At 35.1% G+C, this 18,744-nt stretch overlaps 1 protein-coding gene across 1 annotated transcript; it reads left to right on the top strand.

The window, feature by feature from the left end:
- Positions 1–9,409: 9,409 nt before the first annotated feature.
- LOC133857476 (uncharacterized) lies at positions 9,410–13,930 on the top strand. The gene is made up of 3 exons (XM_062292750.1): positions 9,410–9,560; positions 10,475–11,572; positions 13,393–13,930. Exons 2-3 carry the CDS (start codon positions 10,659–10,661, stop codon positions 13,844–13,846), a joined length of 1,368 nt encoding a protein of 455 aa, XP_062148734.1. The 5' UTR covers positions 9,410–9,560; positions 10,475–10,658; the 3' UTR covers positions 13,847–13,930.
- Positions 13,931–18,744: the final 4,814 nt, after the last annotated feature.

Here is an 18,744-nt window from a genome sequence, read left to right as displayed (position 1 = left end):
TTCGTGGTTAAATTTCTGAAAGCAGTAACATGAGTAACCGGCCAGTAAGAACTAATCAAAGAAGGGAAAAGTTGAATCAACAATATCCAGATACTTGAAATCTTTGAGACTCAAGCGCTGCAGCATTCCTTTTCTGAGAAATGTGTGTCGCTAATAGCTAGAGCAATTTGTCCACAACAAAAGTAATTAGGAACATAATTTAATTATAGGATGGAGTGCTTGTTGTTTAATTCCAAACCCCTAGGGAAAAGGCTAAAAGCAAAATAATAATAATAATAAAAATAAATAACTAAATAAATAAATAAAGAGCGTTTTCTTTTGTGAGCTGAGTTTGGTCTGACTTCAAATTCAGAACAAGGCACGCTTAAGGCCTTTAATTGCTTAATTATCAGGCAAAACTACTTCCTTCTGCTTCGATCTCCTTCTTGTCACAAGTTTCAATCTTTGCACTTAATAATTGAGATATGCTTTGCTTAATTAGTTATCTTTACTAAAAAAATAGTTATCTCACGCTCAAAGACTCAAAAAGTATTTTGGGGAGGCTGAGTACGCTTGCTGATAGAGGACTAGTAAGAAATAATTACGAAGAAGACAATGGGGCCGGCCCGATGATCAATCCATCACATTTCCGACATGCAGCTGGAAGCTACCTTTTGAAAACGCAGGTAAATTATTCTGAAACCAGATGAATACGGACAGATCGATCGAGGTTAAACGCGTAACAAGCCTAGCTACCTTAACACTCCTACCTTAAACGCTGGCGTAGGCTCATAAATAATTAAGTCAAGTAAAATATCAAACAACTTCCTATTTGCTGTTAATACCTTAATTCACTAGGTATTGCTGCATGTAAGCACTAAATTAGTTAAGACCTAGCTAGCCAACAGCTTATTTTGGGTCCAAAACGTGTTTCCTCGAGCCATTTCCTTTCAATTTCTTAAAGCCCTTTACATTGTCCGCAAGCCGGAAGAGATCGATGAGAAGTGCTACACATTACAACTTTTTTTTGTAAAAAAATTTAGTTTTCAAATGATGTGTTATAATCTCATATAATTTATCGTTTTAGAAAATGTGTCATCATCTTATGGGATGGTGATACATTATTTGTGAACCACTTTTGAGAATAAAAGTTTGAGAAGTAAAGTATTTCTAGAGATCAATGGGACCACCAAATTAGTACCCTTTTCTTTCTTTCTTTTTTAAAAAACTCCACAAAACATGCCCCAATGCGTACAACCTTCGACTAAAAAAAAAAAAAAAAGAAGAGAAAACCATCATCCTAGCTTTCTCATTCTCTCTCAAGCTCTCTTCCAATTTAAACACTCTGGATCTGATAGTGATCGGTTGCTCTTTTGAAAGATTTAATACCATGTTTCATTGATTAAATGCATGAAGCTTTATTTTGATATATATGGCCGCTTATTGGGTTTATATGAGAAATTGTCAACAATTATAATATCAGCATTGAGGTTGTGAAAAAGTGGGTGCAAGAAAAATATTTTTTCAGTGTGATGTGTGTGTACGTGAAAGTGTTGTGCTTCATTTTTTATTTTATTTTTTTATCTTAGGTTATTGATGGAGATAATTAGTTTCTGTGTTAGAGTGAAAAGGAGTTTGGTCGATTGGCTATGTGAAGAGAGAGAGAGAGAGAGAGAGAGAGAGAGAGAGAAAAGGAAATGGAGGGTGGCAGGGTGCTATGAGTTCGTCTATACGGAGGACGAGGGTCAGACCCTCGTCCGACCCTCGTCCTACGTGGCACTTTTTTTTTTTTTTTTAAATCAAAGAATTAAAAAAAAAAAAAAAAAAAAAAAGACGCGTGAAAGCTTTTCACGTTTCCCCCATTTCAGAAAATACATCTTCCACAAACTTTCAAAATCCCCCAAGCCTTATCCCTCCATCTCCACCGTCCCCCAACCCACCCACCTCCGACCGCTGCCGCCACAAACACGCCGACCAAGCTGATCGTTTCAGCTTTCCCCTCCCCCACGAACAGCGTCTCTCCACCACGAGCACCTCCGATCGCCACCCACCGCCAAACAGGAGCTCCAACGCAGACCCTGCTCCCCCCCTCACCTCCGGCCGAAATCCACCCACCGCCGGCCACGTGCACCGCGGCAACGACCACTTCGAGCACCGATAACCATGCTGACCCAACCTCCGGCGAGTAGACCTCAAATCTAGTTTTCGTCCAAAAAATCGCTCCCTCCATCTCCATCTTCCCTCTCCCCCCTCCCAACACCGCCAAACGCCGATCCAACCTCCAAGCACCGGTGACCATGCTGGGAGAGGGATGGTGTCGGTAGGTGGGCCGGTCGTCTAGGTGGGAGGCCCTCGGTCGGTGGGCGGCGATCGGTCCGTTCTGCTGGGTCCGAGAGAGAGAGAGAGAGAGAGAGAGAGAGAGAGAGAGAGAGCTGGGAGAGTTTCGGTCGGTGGGCCGGTCGTCTAGGTGGGAGGCGCTGAGCTGGGAGAGGGATGGTGGTCGGTGGTCGCTCGGTCGGTGGTCGGAGAGGGTGAGAAATGGGGGGAAATTTTGGACCCCATATTTGTCTGTAAGTCTCTTGTCCCGCGTTTTCATTGTTTTTTATTTTTTTTATTTTTTTTTTATTCAAAGAATAAAAAAAAAAAAAAAAAAAATAATGCCACGTAGGACGAGGGTCGGACGAGGGTCTGACCCTCGTCCTCCGTATAAACGAACTCGGGTGCTATACATCCGAAGGTGTGCGGTGTGCTTGGGAGGAAGTGTGACAGAGACTTGTGTAAGAGTTGATGATAAGAGGTACATTGCATGGGGACATTAAATGAAAGATCAGGAAAAAGCAAAGGTAGCTTTATCTTTTTTAAGGAATGATAGAATGAAAAAAGGACCGCGAGTCTTCCATTGTGAGAAGTTAATGAGATAGAGACAAGCTGGGAGTGAGTGGACCAATATTGCAAGTGGAGGCTAAAAGTATGAAAAGAGAAAGAAGATGGAGAAGAGTAGAGATTACGATGAAAGGTAAGAGGCCGGCCATTCCGCCACTTATGGTCCGTTTTAATGTTAGAATTTTGAAATCAGAATTGAATTTCTATCTGGTTTGTAAATTTTGAGGCAACTTATATATATTTTGGAGTGAAAGATTAAATTGTGATATATATATTTGATTATTTTATTTGAATGTTTTAAGCATAATATTGAAATACGCCAAGGGCACTTTGGTAATTTTGACAATGAAAGGTTTTTAAGGAGTTTCATAATATTATGATTTATGATCCAAATAAATCTTAGGTGGTTGAATAAGATTTTTGGGGTGTAAATATAGATATAGTTGAGTAGCCTTTTAGGTTCACATAAATTTTTAACTAGGGTTTATGTGTTTAGCTTAGGGCAAATATAGTTAAGTTTTATAGGTTTAGGTGTTTAATGGTACTAATCAGCCTATTAAGCGACAATATCAAGGTAAGGGAACTTCCTAATCCTTTCTAAGTGAAATTTCATTACATTTATGTCTTTTTATCAATTGATTTTATTGTGCTATGAATGTATGAATATTTTATTTCGCATATGCTTTACAAATTGATATACTCTCATGAAATTTTTTTCCTACAGAATTAATGCGAAAATTTTATTTAACGTCACTCAATCTTTAAACAAGGGTTTCCGTTTGTGAAAATTTCTAAATATGAAAAGTATAAGAAATGTAATATATTCCTACACGTTGCCCAAATTAAGATGTATCAAGAGAAACAAAAGAAATAAGAAAAATTTTATAAGATGAAGGCAAGTGTGTAGAGGAGATAATTTTGGCCCCTAGAGAATTCAAAGAAGGTACAACACAGTACCGGCATTGAGATCATGAAAGGGCAACCACTGAAGGACGTTTAGTGAATGTGGGAACCCTCGCTATGTTATGTAGCCACGCTGAGTGCACCTCGGTTAATTGATGGACAGGCATGTCTGTGGCCACAAGTGCTACCATGGAGACAATTAAAGACCGAGCAACCCTTGTACACGGGACATAACATGCAATGTACATGGGCTGTATTATGAGAATGATTATTATAAGTAATATTTAATATTCTATTGAAAAAGAAAGCATTTCATTATTGGTTTCATGGAAAAATCAATTTTTAAACTCATCTGAAAAAAAAAAAAAAGGGTTGAGATTTTTCTTCCTGAGCCTTTTTCACTCTCCTATTTTTATATTTTACTTTTAGGCTATGAGCAACATGGATTACAAGCTCCGAATGGGAGTTTATGAGACCATTAGGGTTCATCTCATGAATGTCAGGTTATTTTAGGAAAAAGTTCACGTACCCCCCTCAAACTACTACTCAATTGATAATGTCCCGCAACATATGAACTTTCAAGTATTTTTATAATTACCAAAAAATTTCACATTAAGTTATTGAAGTTTTAATTTGACACCATTTTATTATTATTATTATTATGCATTTAATTCAGCATGTTAGCTAATTATTCTGATAAACTTTATAATGCTTTGCGCTTTGAGGTATTTGTTGACGTGCTTAACCTATCGGCTTGGGGTGTTACAGTACTTGGGAGTACTCTTCTTCGAAATTGGCAAGAAAGCCAAAGGTTAAGAAGAAGGATCCGGTTCCTTACAAAATAAGGGGCAATTTTTTTTGTTGGCTTTCAGTTATGGCTAGACGTGAGAATGAGTGCTTAGAGCATTTGCCATGGCATTTTCATATTTTCTTTAAATTTAATTCTAAAATCAACTTTAAGAGTTTTAGTTAGTCATTTTTTAAAACACAAGAAACAAAACTCTCTAAATGTTTATCTATTTTAAATAAATACTACTTTTTAATTATTCACAATAACTACCATGAATATTCTTGTCTTTAAATAAATACTATTTTTCTTTACTTTGGCATGGCCTGCAAAAAATATTATTAGAAAAAATTATAACATTATCTTTTTGACTCTTTGAATCTCTAGAAAAAAATCAAACAAATATTAAACTTAACATTGGCTAAAGAATCTATTATATGGGACTATTTGAGGTTTTGACTTTTTGTTAAAAATATGGAGAAAAACTAAATATAAAGAGGCCATTATGAGTATTAATTCTTATATATAGTTCTCAATCCCAGGAGGAGAAGGCTAAAAGCATGCTACAGAATACAAATAAATAACCAAGTAAAAGAGGGTTTCCTTTTATTTCATTGAATATGGACCAATATTTAATTTGAGAGAGTACTTGTAGTTTTTTTTTTAGCAAAAGCAAAAATAAATAAATAAAAGAGTTATCTTATATTTTAAGGACCAATTTCGGTTGTCGATCTGTTGTTCTTCTTGTTGGATCGGATTTATATATTTCTATAAAACAAAATCCGAATTTTAGTATTTTCAATTATATTCCTAAAGGATTAGGAAAGCATATATAATACAATACCGACTTAATGAACTTTCGTATGTGTTCCTATATATACATGCAGATGCTAAGAAACCCTTCAAACATTGCAGAAAGGAGTTGCGTACGTCTAAATTTTCTCAGGGGTGAGAGAGTAAACATGGCCAACGGTTCTTCAATCTCCGAGGCGATCAAGAACGTCATTCTACACATGGGGTTTTCGGATCCGGTGTTGGTGATTAAAGCCCGGAACGCGACCGCTTGTTAATCCCGTTGAGAAAAATAAAAAAGGAATTCTTGACTGAGTTTTTTTTTTTAAAAAAAAAAAAATCATGAAGAGTTAATATAACATAGCTAGTTAATAGGAGATCGAGAAGGAGACCAAGAGAGAAGAAGATATGGGCTTTGTAAGCTTAGGTTTCAGACTTGCAAGTAATTTTATTGATCCGATCACTAAAGTATACGTCGTTAAAATATAAATTAAATTATTAAATTTATCAATTCTTATAAGATTAAGTTTTCAAGTTAAGTAATGATTTAACTTAATGTTAAAATTAAAGGTTTCAAGTTTGAATTTTGTCTTTATCATTTACATTTCATTTCAATTAAATATTCTACACGTTGTATAAGAATTTGCGTAATCACATGTTTTTTTGTTTTCTTCTTCTTTTTTTTTTTTTTCTTTTTTTTTTAATTTTTTTTAAAAAAATTTTCTCTCTCTCTCCAAATGGGGAGCTCATAACATATACTTTGAAGGCTGGTTTGAAAAATTATTCATAAAATTGACACAATTTATTCGAACACATGCGTAAATCAAACAAAGCCCCTAAAACATACTCGCACATCCACTACTCACTAGTACTGCAAAGACTTCCATCCTCCTTGCCACCGGTACTCCTAGAAAAACTCATATACTATATATGCATGCACTGCCTGAACCACTCTCACCCTCTTCTCTCCTGCTCTGTCTGCTTTCAAATTCACCCCCACTAGAAAAACAAAAAACACTTTGTTTTCGGGTGTCCGGCACGACCAGACCAGTCGCACCATCTTACGCACCTGCAGCCTATTCTGACGCACGTACCACTGTGTGCCAGCCGTTCCTCAGCACGTACGATGAGGTGGGGTCAGTACCCCACTTCCTCGAAGTTTTTTATTTTTATTTTTATAAGACTTCCTCAAAGTTAAGTTACTCTCAAAGAACTCCAAATTGATCATTATACCTCCATTAATTGTTCAGTGTTGTCCTCTCTTCCTCGGTCAATAAGTACTGCTGTCGGATTAATTCTCTCAGGGGGATCGACAAGCCGTCGTATTCGATCTGGTCTTAAATCAGTTTGGCACAACTGCTTTTGAATGACCAACACTGGCTCGATCCGAAAACCCCCTGACTAGAACGACATATATCCTTGATCTACGAAGACACAGAGGCTGCCATTCTTTTCGGCCTCAATTTGATTTTCGCACGAGTTTGTTTTTACAAAAACATATATATATATATATAGAACAGGGACCAGAACAAGAACATATATAGAACATATATTGAAGCAAAGAGAAGCAAAGACACTATTTAATTATAAGGAGAACATGCATGTGGTAGCACATAATTAAATTTTGTATGTTTAAAGTCATAATCTCGTGACCTATACCATTTAATCTTTATTAATGTCTTTGTTTGGTGATTCAAATAATTAGCTTTTGTACGTACAATTGATTTGCATGCATGTGATTCTATGTACTGCATGGAGTTTTTCTTGGCTTGTGCCGTGGCCCGTTATTGAAGGTTGAATTCCTTGGTCCAAAATATGCTTTAATTTCCTCTCCTTAACTCCTTTTGCATTGACGCTTAAGACAATTGGATAACTTCTCCACTTGGTTCTGGTAGGTGAAAAGGTTTTGATAGCAATTCAAACTTTAAACCAAAAAGATTGGAAAAGTGAAAGTCTGAAAGATTACCATATTCAACTATTCTAAAAGTATTTCCAGCAGCTTTCCAACTATATTCCATAAATAAAGGAAACAAAACTACTTTTCTTCTTTATCAAAAAAAAAATCCCATAACAGCTTCCCTTCATTTTTTCCTATATCATTAAAATATTATTTTTTTTACTTTTACTTTAATTAAAAGTAGGAAAAAGAAATAAAGTAGGAGAGAGATAATATATTTTGTGAATAAACAATTGAATGGGAAGTGCATTGGGAAGCACTATTCACTTATCAGATAAACAAAAATTTTAGGAAAGCTGCTGTGAATAAGATTTTATAACTTTCTTGAAATTTTTCCTGAAACTTAGGGAACAGACCCTCTTTAGAAAAACTGCTGTGAATGCTCTAAGATTGCACAAATTGTAGCCGAAGGTTCTCAAATTAAAGAATTTTATTATTATTTTTTTTAACACAAAGTCATGAAGATCTAGTAAATATAACATATATAACTCATTAATAGGAGAAAGGAGACCAATAAAGGAGTTGTGGCCTTTGAAACAATATTTAAATGGTATAGGAAAAAGATAAGATAATTTATTATGAAATTTATTTAAATAGGAAAACAAAAAAGTATTAAAAAAATGAAAAAATTGTACCATTGATCCTTGTGACTGGCCTAAATTACAAATTACTCCCTGTGGTATAAAAAATAATTGTAGAGTACTTTTTGTAGTAGGCGAAAATTACAAATTACTCCATAAAGTAGTTTTCCGTCCATAAAACTTAACAAAAATTATTAGATTGCTACGTCAGTTCAATAAAAATGCAAGACTTGTTACTTTTAATAAAAAATATATATTAATAAATTAAAAATTAAAAACTTCAAATTTTAGGATTTTTTTTTTTTTAAAAAAAAAATGAAAAAGGGGGTGGCTACGCGCCACCCTTGCCCCATCTGGGGTGGCTCACCACCCATCCCTACTCTGTGGTGGCTCACGAGCCAACCCAAATGGGGCTGGGGTGGCTCGCCACCTCACCCATGGGCCGGGGGAGGCGGCGAGCCACCCTCAAACCCCTTTTTTCATTTTTTTTAAATAAAAAAAATTTGAAGTTTTTAATTAATTTGTAATATATTACTATATATTTTTTATTAAGAGTGATAAGTCTCACATTTTTATTGGATTGATGTGGCTACCTAACGGTTTCTGTTAAGTTTATAAACGGAAAATAACTTCATGGAGTAATTTGTAATTTTCGCCTACTACAAATTAAAATCTTATAATTATTTTTTATACCACAAAAAATGATTTGTAATTTAAATAAACCACGTAAAACTAATAATACAATTTTTCTTAAGAACTAACTTTAGACTTGACTTAATCATTTGCCAATTTTTTAGCTGTACGTATTGATACAAAACTAAAACCGTTGAATTTCCGAAATTTTTGACTACCTTTCCTTGAGTATAACTAGACACACCAAAAATCATTAAAAATTATACGGATGCGATCTCCAAAATTCAGATCGCATCTAAAATTGCCCGAGGAGATAAGTAACTCATGCAATCTTAAACGACTGTCTTAATTTCAATTAAACTTGAACAAATTAATTTCAAGAATTTCAATCAAATCTATAAAGTACATTATTATGATTTTTAAATTTGAGTGCTTAAAAAAAATTAACGGCCAGCTCGTTACATAAGGTCACGCCATGTCTCCATCCACAGCACATCTCTAAAATAGACATGACCCACGTGGTTAGACGTAACACGCACATGTTTTCCTGAAAAAAAATGGCTTGGGTGTTATGGAATGGTAGTTGAATATGATTTGAGATTTTTACTTTTAATTTTTTTTTTCTTATTTTTTACGTTTGTTCATAATATGGGCTTCCATTGGTATATTTTTAACAAGACCTGTTGGTAAATTATCAATTATCTTTAAATATAATGGTATTTTTGTTTTTTCATTTACTAATTGTGTAAGTTAATTATAAAAAGAAAATATCCAAATTATTTTAAAAAAAAATTATAAATATTAATATAACAAAATTAATCCTATAAAAAAACTCTACACAAATGATTATTACAACACAAGATACCAGTACAGTCAGCAGCCTTAAATACACCAAAAACCAAAAAAAGAAAGAGAGACATTGAGTAACTTGTGTGTGATGTAAGAGTCAAGAAACAGAGGACTCTTCAGAGTTAAGACCAAACTCCCGTCTCAAAATGCGTATGAGTTTTTAGCGGAAAATCCAGAGAACCCATTTGTTGATAAGGTATCTTTGTCTTTCCTGACCTCGAAATTTACTTGCTTTTTATTCTCATCGACTTTTGTTCCTGTTGATGTTGTCTATATGCTTTAACCTTTGTATGTGTATCTTGGATACAGAATCTGCTTCTGTTGATTTTGTGAATATTCTGGTTTGTTATGACGTGGTTGTAGGCTGTTGAACCTGTTAATTGTATCGAAAAACTTTCGTTTCTCACCTTCTGGGATGATAGTGAAACCAATTCGATTACAAGCTTTTGAATTATATAAAGAATTTGAAGTGGGTGTTATCTAATTTTGTTTATCTTTTAGTTTCTTCTAGTTATTCCCAAAAAGACTTATATCTACCCCGGGATGTGGGTCTTGCGCCTGTTAACACTTTCCCGGAATTCGGCTATGACAATGAATTATAAAATGGGTTTGTTTGTGATTTTTAGTTTATCTTTTTACAGGGCCAATTCTAAACTTAGGAATAAAATTTGTGGGTCTACGTGTTATGTTATATATTTGGTTGTCATTTATGCTTGCTTATGGGGTTTTTGGAATTTGCTTCATGATTCCAATTGGCTTACTTTAGGAATATTACTTGCTTTTGAACCCTAGTCACCATATCACCGATTGCGAGATTCTCTTTGTTGGTAAAAGTAGGTTACCTAAGGCATGATGTTTGTTGTCAATCTATACATCAAGGTCAATGTTATAGTGAGCATATTGCATAACTTTCAGTTGTTGGTTGGCATCTTAAATGTTTCCCAACCAAACTCATGCAGCTCTTAAATGTTTCTTAGAATTTTTAGTATGAGCTGGAGGATATCTCTAGCACTCTATTTCTTATCACTTGACTTCGTTTTCAGTATGCACTGAATTGGTCTCAATCATATATTCTGTCATCTGAATTCGGTTTATTCTTTTGGGTGTTAGGATTCATGGCCCAAATAATTATGATAAGGCTTTGCTGAGTTGAGCTTAGTTGCAGACAGATCTGGTTAGCATTGAGCTTTCAAATGCCTTGATTATGGACTAGAGTAAATGCTTTAGTGGATATTGTTCCCCATAAGAGATTTTAACTTTGCCACTGTGAAATCTATCCGAGATTGGTAAGGTAATGGCCGCAGCAGAAGCAAAAGCAGCAAGGTGGCATACAGCTAATCATTCCTTTGTCCAAGAAGATGTGAGGAAAGCTCCAAAATTTTCTTGCTCCCCATCATCTTCTTCCTCAAAATCAGAGTCTGATGGTGCACCTAATAATGCTGCAAGTGGACCTGATCGTCCCTCCCCAACTTGCATTCCCAATAAACCATCGAACATTAAATGGTGGTTGAACCTGCAACCGCACTTTGGGCACCACAAGGATTTTACGTATGAACAGCTAAACGCCTTGGAGACTGAGCTTGAAGTTTTGAGTTCTGGATTTGTTAATAAGTCTGCAAAAATTAGTGAGGATCACCAACCCAAGGGAAAATTTAGTAATCAAACTGGTATGAAAAACAATAATAATTCTTTTGTGGAGAAACCTTGGGAGGTTTCTGCCACTTGTAAAAATAATGAACATGATGCTGGAATGCAAGAATTCAAGGCTGTACTTGGTAATGATTCACAGAGAACTACTAATAAAAAGGAATTGGGGGAGTTCTGGTACTTGGACGATAAATTGATGGGCTTGGACTCTTTCAACTGCTTGGTCTCAGAACAAGCGAAGAGGCTTTCTTCTGATCTGGGATCCAATTGGGTGGGAACTGAGAAGACTGAGCCTTGGTGGCGCTCTGCTGGTCAAGATGAGTTGGCTTCCTTGGTTGCTCAGAAGTCACTTGAACATATTGAGAATTGTGATCTTCCCCGACCCCTGGCCAAGCATTTTAGGAAGGGGCCATCTGCTTGTACAGAGTGTTTTGATCATGATGAGAGTTTGGCTTCATCTTTAGATAAGATGGTTGATAAGGGATTCTCTAGTCTGAAGAACTATACCTGGGAAAGCCCCAATACTGATCACTCACTTCAGGATTCAGACCAACCTTTCAGGTAACGCTCTAGATTGTTACTTTACAGTTCTTTTGTTGTTCCACAATCAACAGCACCATCATCAGTACTTCATTTAGGGAGTGGTTGATGCTTCATGAAGCTATCCATTGTATTATACACATCTGAGCATATGGAAGAATCTATGATGGTGCTAACCAAATAGAAACCTCGCCTTTTTACATCTCTCTCTCTCTCTCTCTCTCTCTCTCTCTCTTCTTCTTCTTCTTCTTCTTCTTTTTTTTTTTTCCTGCAAGTGTGGTGCAATGTACCCATCTAGATACTTCAAATAATTTAAATAGAATTTAGATATCGATGACCTAAATTTCACGAGCATAATTGATTGATATTGGCGTGTTATCTTTACTATCACATAAGAAAACAATTAATAATACATCAGTCAAGAATTAAGCTATTTTTATTAAGATGGTTATCATTTAATTCAAACTTATAATTGTATCATCATACAGAAGGCTCTAAATCTGTTAAAAGGTCTTGCTTGTTACAAAGGTCCTTTAAAATTGAAAAACCACATAAGACTTATTGGGTTCTTTATTTATTGTAAAAGAAAAACAAAAGATCTTGTTTTGTTTGATGATATTTCTCATTATGATCCATCTACATTGTTTTTTTCTAGCATATTTGCTCCAGATTAACGATTGTCCAATTGGCATTCTGTGAGGTCCTAAAATCTAGTACTCCAACATGACATCCCATGGGATTGCACACACATGGACAGAGGAAAACAAGGGTTTCTTTGGGGGGGTTAGAGGTTCATTGCTACCACATTTTATGATTTGGGGTTCTCATATACAGCCTGAAGTTGTCCTTAATATAGTGAGGAATCTCCCTTGTCACTTGGAAGAACTTGAATATGCATTTCTTGACAATCATAGTGCAGGCATAATTTTTGGGGTCCCTTCTAACACATATGTTAACTGTCTTTGTTTTCGGCTGCCTATCCTGAACTAATACAGGATTATCGATTGCTTTAGTTTTTTGTTACTTTCCTTCAATATTGGGAATCTCCTTTAGTTTGTCACTTGGGAGAACTTGAATATGCATTTCCTGGTACTCATGGCGCAGGCACAAATTTTGAGGGTCCCTTCTAACACATTTATCAACTGTCTTTGTGTTCGGCTACCTATCCTGAACTAATAGAGGAGGGAATTATATTCACTATTTGATTTCTGATCGGTTTAGTCTTTTGTTACTTACCTTCAATTTGCACCAGAGAACCTTCCACCTGATTGCAATTGGGAACATTTCAATTATATTATTGATGCCATTCATGCGCGCCACCTTTTTTCTTAGAAAATAAAATAAAATTGCCTCCTAAGCCTTTTACTATCTCGATGATCTTTCCTTACTGTCCATATGGCTCAACCTTCTGGCCACCCTCCTTAGTCATTCTTGTAGCTCTCCTTAATCATATAGTTATAACTTTTTTAAATACCTTCTTATTGTGATAGTGAGTTAATATAACCAGTTAGAGGCTCTGAAGAAAGAGAAACTGATGGCTAAAACAGAATTTGCATGATCAATCTCTATCTATTGTAAGTTTGTAACCCAATTATAGGTGTTATGATATAATACTAATCCAGAATTTGTATGATCCATCTCTTTTCCAAAATAGTCACGACACTCTTGGAAATTATGTTGTTCCTAGTGGCTTCCCCATTCCAAGCGATGTTCCAAAGATTACAGTATTGTGGCTGTGGTTCGGTTTTAAAGCCATTACTGTCCATAGTGTCATTGCAGTCTTGGAGCATCAATTTTTGAACTTTTGTTATTTATCCATACTGATAAATATTTTGCTCCAGTAACAGTATTGGTAATTGTACAATTAAGGACGAGGCAGATGATGATCCTAGCAAGACTAAATTGTTGGAGGCACTGTGTCATTCTCAAACACGAGCAAGGGAAGCTGAGAAAGCAGCACAGCAAGCCTATACTGATAAGGAGCACATTATCATGCTCTTTTTAAGACAGGCATCACAGCTCTTTGCTTATAAGCAGTGGTTCCAGCTGCTGCAGCTCGAGAATCTCTACATCCAGCTCAAGAACAAAAACCAACCTATTTCCAGTCTTTTTCCGGTTGTCTTACACAGAGGCAGGCAAATGAAGAAGGGTCAGAAGAGGGCTGAGAAGAGAAAGCGTGGTAGACAAAGGAATGAAATTAGAAAGTGTGCAGTTGCTTTTGCAGTGGGGTTAGGTCTTGCCGGCGCTGGTTTGCTCATTGGTTGGACCATGGGGTGGTTGTTTCCACCTCTTTAAATTGCTCCTTGGTTATGGCTGTCAATGACACTCCTGTTCAGTTAACCATGATGCTTGAATAGAATTTGCTTTGCATTTTGGTCATTGGGTTGCATGCTTCAAATTGGTAAACATTTTTCAACTTCTGTAAGTATGTATGCACCAATTTAGATTTGTTTCTTGTCATTATTAAAATTAAAGTATATAATTTGTACTAAAGATGTGACTAGATGTAAATATGCATATAATTTGGTAAAACATATTGAGATTAGATTATCTGCCTTATTTTAAACTGTGGGTTTCCAATATTGATATCTTTTTTTCTTTTTCTTTTTCTTTTTTCTTTTTAATTAATTAATTAATTATTATTATTGGGAACTAGGGCTTTGTTGATTCTAATCCAAATCTAAGCCCAGTGGTTGATGAAGAATTTTTTTTATTTTTTTGTCTGATTACTGAACCCTTTAGGGTTGATTTGTAAGCCCTATCCATTTTGACTGTAATCTGGTTTTACCTCAAGATTATCAACTTGTCGATAGCCTTTTGTTTTTCTTCAAGGCAGTAATTATGCCCTAATTTAAACATCCATCTAGATTGAAGGCATTCTCACATCTTGTCTATAACCTCATTTTACCTCAATCTAGGATTTTAGTTTGAAACGAATGCAGGGCCTATCATAAAGTTCTTGTCAAATTCAGAATCAATTCAGGGGGATGAAGGATTTTGAGTTGGATTAAGCTGGATCTGCTTCAAAGTCTGTTCAATTCGATGCCATCCTCTTTCAAAACCTGTAAAATCAGGCACAATTTCACGTTATTGGCATCATAATTTCATGTTATTCTTGAAATATCAATCATCGCTTGTCATCTTGTGCATATCCATATGCATGTGCACGGTGAACATAACAACATAGAGATAAAGACAAAATCATAGGATTCCAGCCGCATCAAGTATGCAAATCAGATTACCAGCTCTTACTCAAGGATGAGAAAAAAAAATTCTGCGGAATTGCTAGTAATTTAGATACTGAGCTAAGGTGGAAGACAAGTAGACCCTTCAGCTACCCTTTTTATGAGGTTGCACCTTAAGGATTGGGATCCATAATAATTATTTAATTAAAATAGTTCATATCCATCAACTATAGCTCACTAATTTCATATCAAATTCGCGAGGCACAGTAATTTTAGCTAAGTCACAAACGTCCATGATCCATTAGAGCAAGTTTGAAACTTAAGATGAATAAACCCCAAAAATAAATAATTAATTAATTTTTTTTTTTTTTTAAAAAAAAAAAAAAGACGAAGGCAGTCTTGCTTGGCGCGAAAGCTGCTGGGTTTTGTTAACTTGGCCTATCAACCAGCCCATACTCGTGGTTTTTCTTTTTTCTTTTTCTGAGATAGCCCAGCCCATACTCGCGGTTGATTGGCCTACACTCAACCATTGACCTTTCGTCAGGGAGGCTTCATAAAAATTGAGGCATAAAAGGCAGAAGTGTTAATAAGGTATTTTTAATTTTAATGTAATTAACATAATAAAGGAAGGAGCAATTTATGGGCCGATCATGAAGAACCATCTAGGAGTCGGCCTGTTTGATTGCAAAACAATGACAAGAATTTTTTAAAAATAAGTCCGTATCAGCTTCTAAAAAGTAATATGTGTTGATTATCATACGAGAATCACACAGTTTTAATAGCACATGCTAATCACATTTTTTTTAATAACTTAAAAGATACATATTACTTACAAATGCTAGTTTATAAAAAATTTATGTCAATTAAATTTATCTGCAAGCAAGAAAAAAGAAGGGTTTATTTGGCAGCGAAGCCCAGTTGGTTTAATTTGGTTGATTTGTGCAAATCTCTTACTCCTCAAAATGGTGGATTTGTTTCCGTTTATTAATGTATAAATCTTATGGATAACCTAATTAAGCAATGGTAAAGAGCCTGCTGTCTTCAAACTTGTCACAAAATCCTAAGTACATGCAGCTTTTGCCTAAACCTAAAGCTATAGGGATTTGATTCTTGTACAACACTAATACAACAATCCCTCACATGAGGGTGGGCTCCAGTATGTAGGACCCACCCTCATGTGAGGGATTGTTGTACAGTTGTTGTATTGGTGTTGTAAATCTAACATTTTCCAAAGCTATAAGCTGTAATCCATCCTTATCTTTTTGGCACAGTTGGAATTGTTTTGGGATAAGGCTGAAGATGACAAGGCGTATGTTTACAAAATGAACTTTTCTATTGTCCATTTCAGCTTAGATAACAAAATAATTAAATTGTCAAGCGTTTCATTTAATAAATAAAGTATGGGCTGATGTGAGAGTACTCATCGACACTTGGATCAGCGATTGTTAAAAAAAAAATTAAATTAAATTAAATTAAATACTTATCGACACTAAAACATCGTCCCAGTAAGATGGGTGTAAAATTTACTCTTTTAGCATTACTCATAAATGCATGGCCTAATTGCACAACCGAAATTGCTAATGTTCTCATTAAAAAATGAATAGAAAAAGTATTCTAGGACTACAAGTCTATAATTGTATTATTTTCTTCAAATGGGTTTTTAAGGATTCAGACCTAGTATTGCATGGGGTGTAACAAGTACTTTTATGGGCGGCCTACGGACATCTTGCTGGCAAGAAAAAAAATAAAAAGAGAGATTTTGGGTATTACATAGTACTGAATTATTTAAGTGGTTTGGTTGCTATAAAAAAAAAAAAAGAATGATTTGACCACCCTCGACCAAAGAGAATAAATCAGTTTTTCACTCTCAAATTGACTATCTCGGGTGGCCGAACCACTCCATAGTCAATGGGTAGTTCTACCACCACAAACATATAAAACTTTTTTATTGTCTATACTTTTTTAAATAAATAATAATAATAATAAAAAAAAAAAAAACAGACAGTTTATGGGTCATGTCCTCTCCAATCATCTAAGACCAAACACCTCCACCAAAAAAGTAAAAAATGTTCTAATTTGTGAAAAAACAAGGAGATTCGTTTGTCTTTTTTTCTTTTTTTTTTTCCTAAGCAAAGGGAGATTATGAGGGAGATATTTTTCACGTTGATTATAATAGAATAAAAACAACCCAAGCGGACCAATTAACCATTCTTATCTTCCACGGGCGACCATCCAAAATTGAAAAGACCGGTCAAACACAAAGTCAAACACATAATTTACCTATCTCTTCTAGAATTTGGATAATAGGGACTGGTATTCTTGCAAAGTGGGCCTCATGTAAGACGTTATGTGGACTCCATCTCCTTCGCCAATATGAGCAAATGAGATTCAAATTGTCTAAATACCTGTCTAAATACGTGAGGTTTGAACGGCCTTAATTTCACACCTTAATTAATAAGACAGGTTCGTTGTAGAACTTTCACATTTAGTTCAACAAATTTACTTTTTTTTTTTTTTTTTTTTTAACCGCTCACCTTTTCAAAATAGAATAAAATGTTAATGTAGATTTATATACTATCAATTGTCAAATCACATATATATATATATATATATATATATATAAAACAGGAGTATATCATTAAAATGTTATTTAGAATCGAATAATTCATATATAAGAGTGCAAGCTGTAAAGCATGCTCATAAAAGGGAATGCGAATGATGTGATTTATCCATTTCATATGTGTGTAGAAGGATGTTGGTGGCCATACACATGGAAGATGAATTTGTAACATTGCATGAGACTTTTCTTTCAGCACGTGATATATATGCGTGGAATAGCATAACCAGATGATTAAGCAAATTGGAAAAATATATTCCTAGCTAGCTAGCTAGTTGAATTATTCTATTCTCAATCATAAATTTAAATTTATACCAACACCCAAAAGCTCAAGAATAAGAATATGTAGTTGGTACGTTGTTGCTCTACATCTCTAATTGCAATTTGAGCAGTCCTAGCTTAATTCTATGAAGTCCAACAGACAGCTCGCAGCTAGGGTGAGGTTCATTTGTTCAAGCAAGTGAGCCTACAATCTCTTTTTTATGAACCTGTTCGAATTGTACACAATCTCTTGAAGTTATCTAGCTGCAAGCAAGAAAAAAGAAGGGTTTATTTGCCAGCTATATATCGAAGCCCAGTTGGTTTGGTTCATTTGTGCAAATCTCTTACTCAAATATTGCTGGATTTGTTTCTCTTTATTAATGTATATATAGCCTAAGCAATGGTAAAGAGCCTGCTGTTTTCAAACTTGTTACAAAATCCTACGTACATGCATGCAGCTCTTGCCTAAACCTAAAGCAATAAGCTGTAATCCCTCCTTATCTTTTTAGCATAGTTGGAATTGTTTTGGGATAAGGCTGAGCATGACGGGGCGTATGTTTACAAAATTAACTTTTTTTATTCTTTTTGTCCAAGAAATAAAGAAAAATGCCAAGCTAATGGTACCGAACATTTGAGCATATATAATCAGAGAACAAAATAAATTGTCACGTGTTTCATTTAATGAATAAAGTATATATGTATATAAATGTAGAGTAGTGCTATATACTACATTCTTATTTCACTGTGTTGATGTGACAATGTTCATCAATACTCTGATCAATCATCTTTTTTTTTTTAAGAAAAAAAAAATGCTTCCTCACAACAAAATCCTCTAAGACACACACACAAATCTTTTGTGCTTCCAAAAAACAAAAAGATAAAGAACTGATCAGAATGCTTCCAAAACAAAGCTATTTGAAGCGACCTGCACCTTGACGACTTGATGTGGTCGGTGATTACTACTCCCAAAAACTTTAGAGGCAGTGCAACTTTGAAGAAGGAGAAACTGCTGATAGATGTCTTCAACAATTGGAGCATGGTCTAGCTTTATTAATGGGAGAATTCCCTTCAAGTATGAGTAATTGGGAGCATGAGAAAGTACAAAAATCATTGCCAATAGAGCAACCTTA

This window comes from Alnus glutinosa, chromosome 1 (genome assembly GCF_958979055.1).
Source record: "Alnus glutinosa chromosome 1, dhAlnGlut1.1, whole genome shotgun sequence".
Lineage (NCBI taxonomy): Eukaryota > Viridiplantae > Streptophyta > Magnoliopsida > Fagales > Betulaceae > Alnus > Alnus glutinosa.
This window is presented reverse-complemented; position numbering and strand designations above follow the sequence as displayed.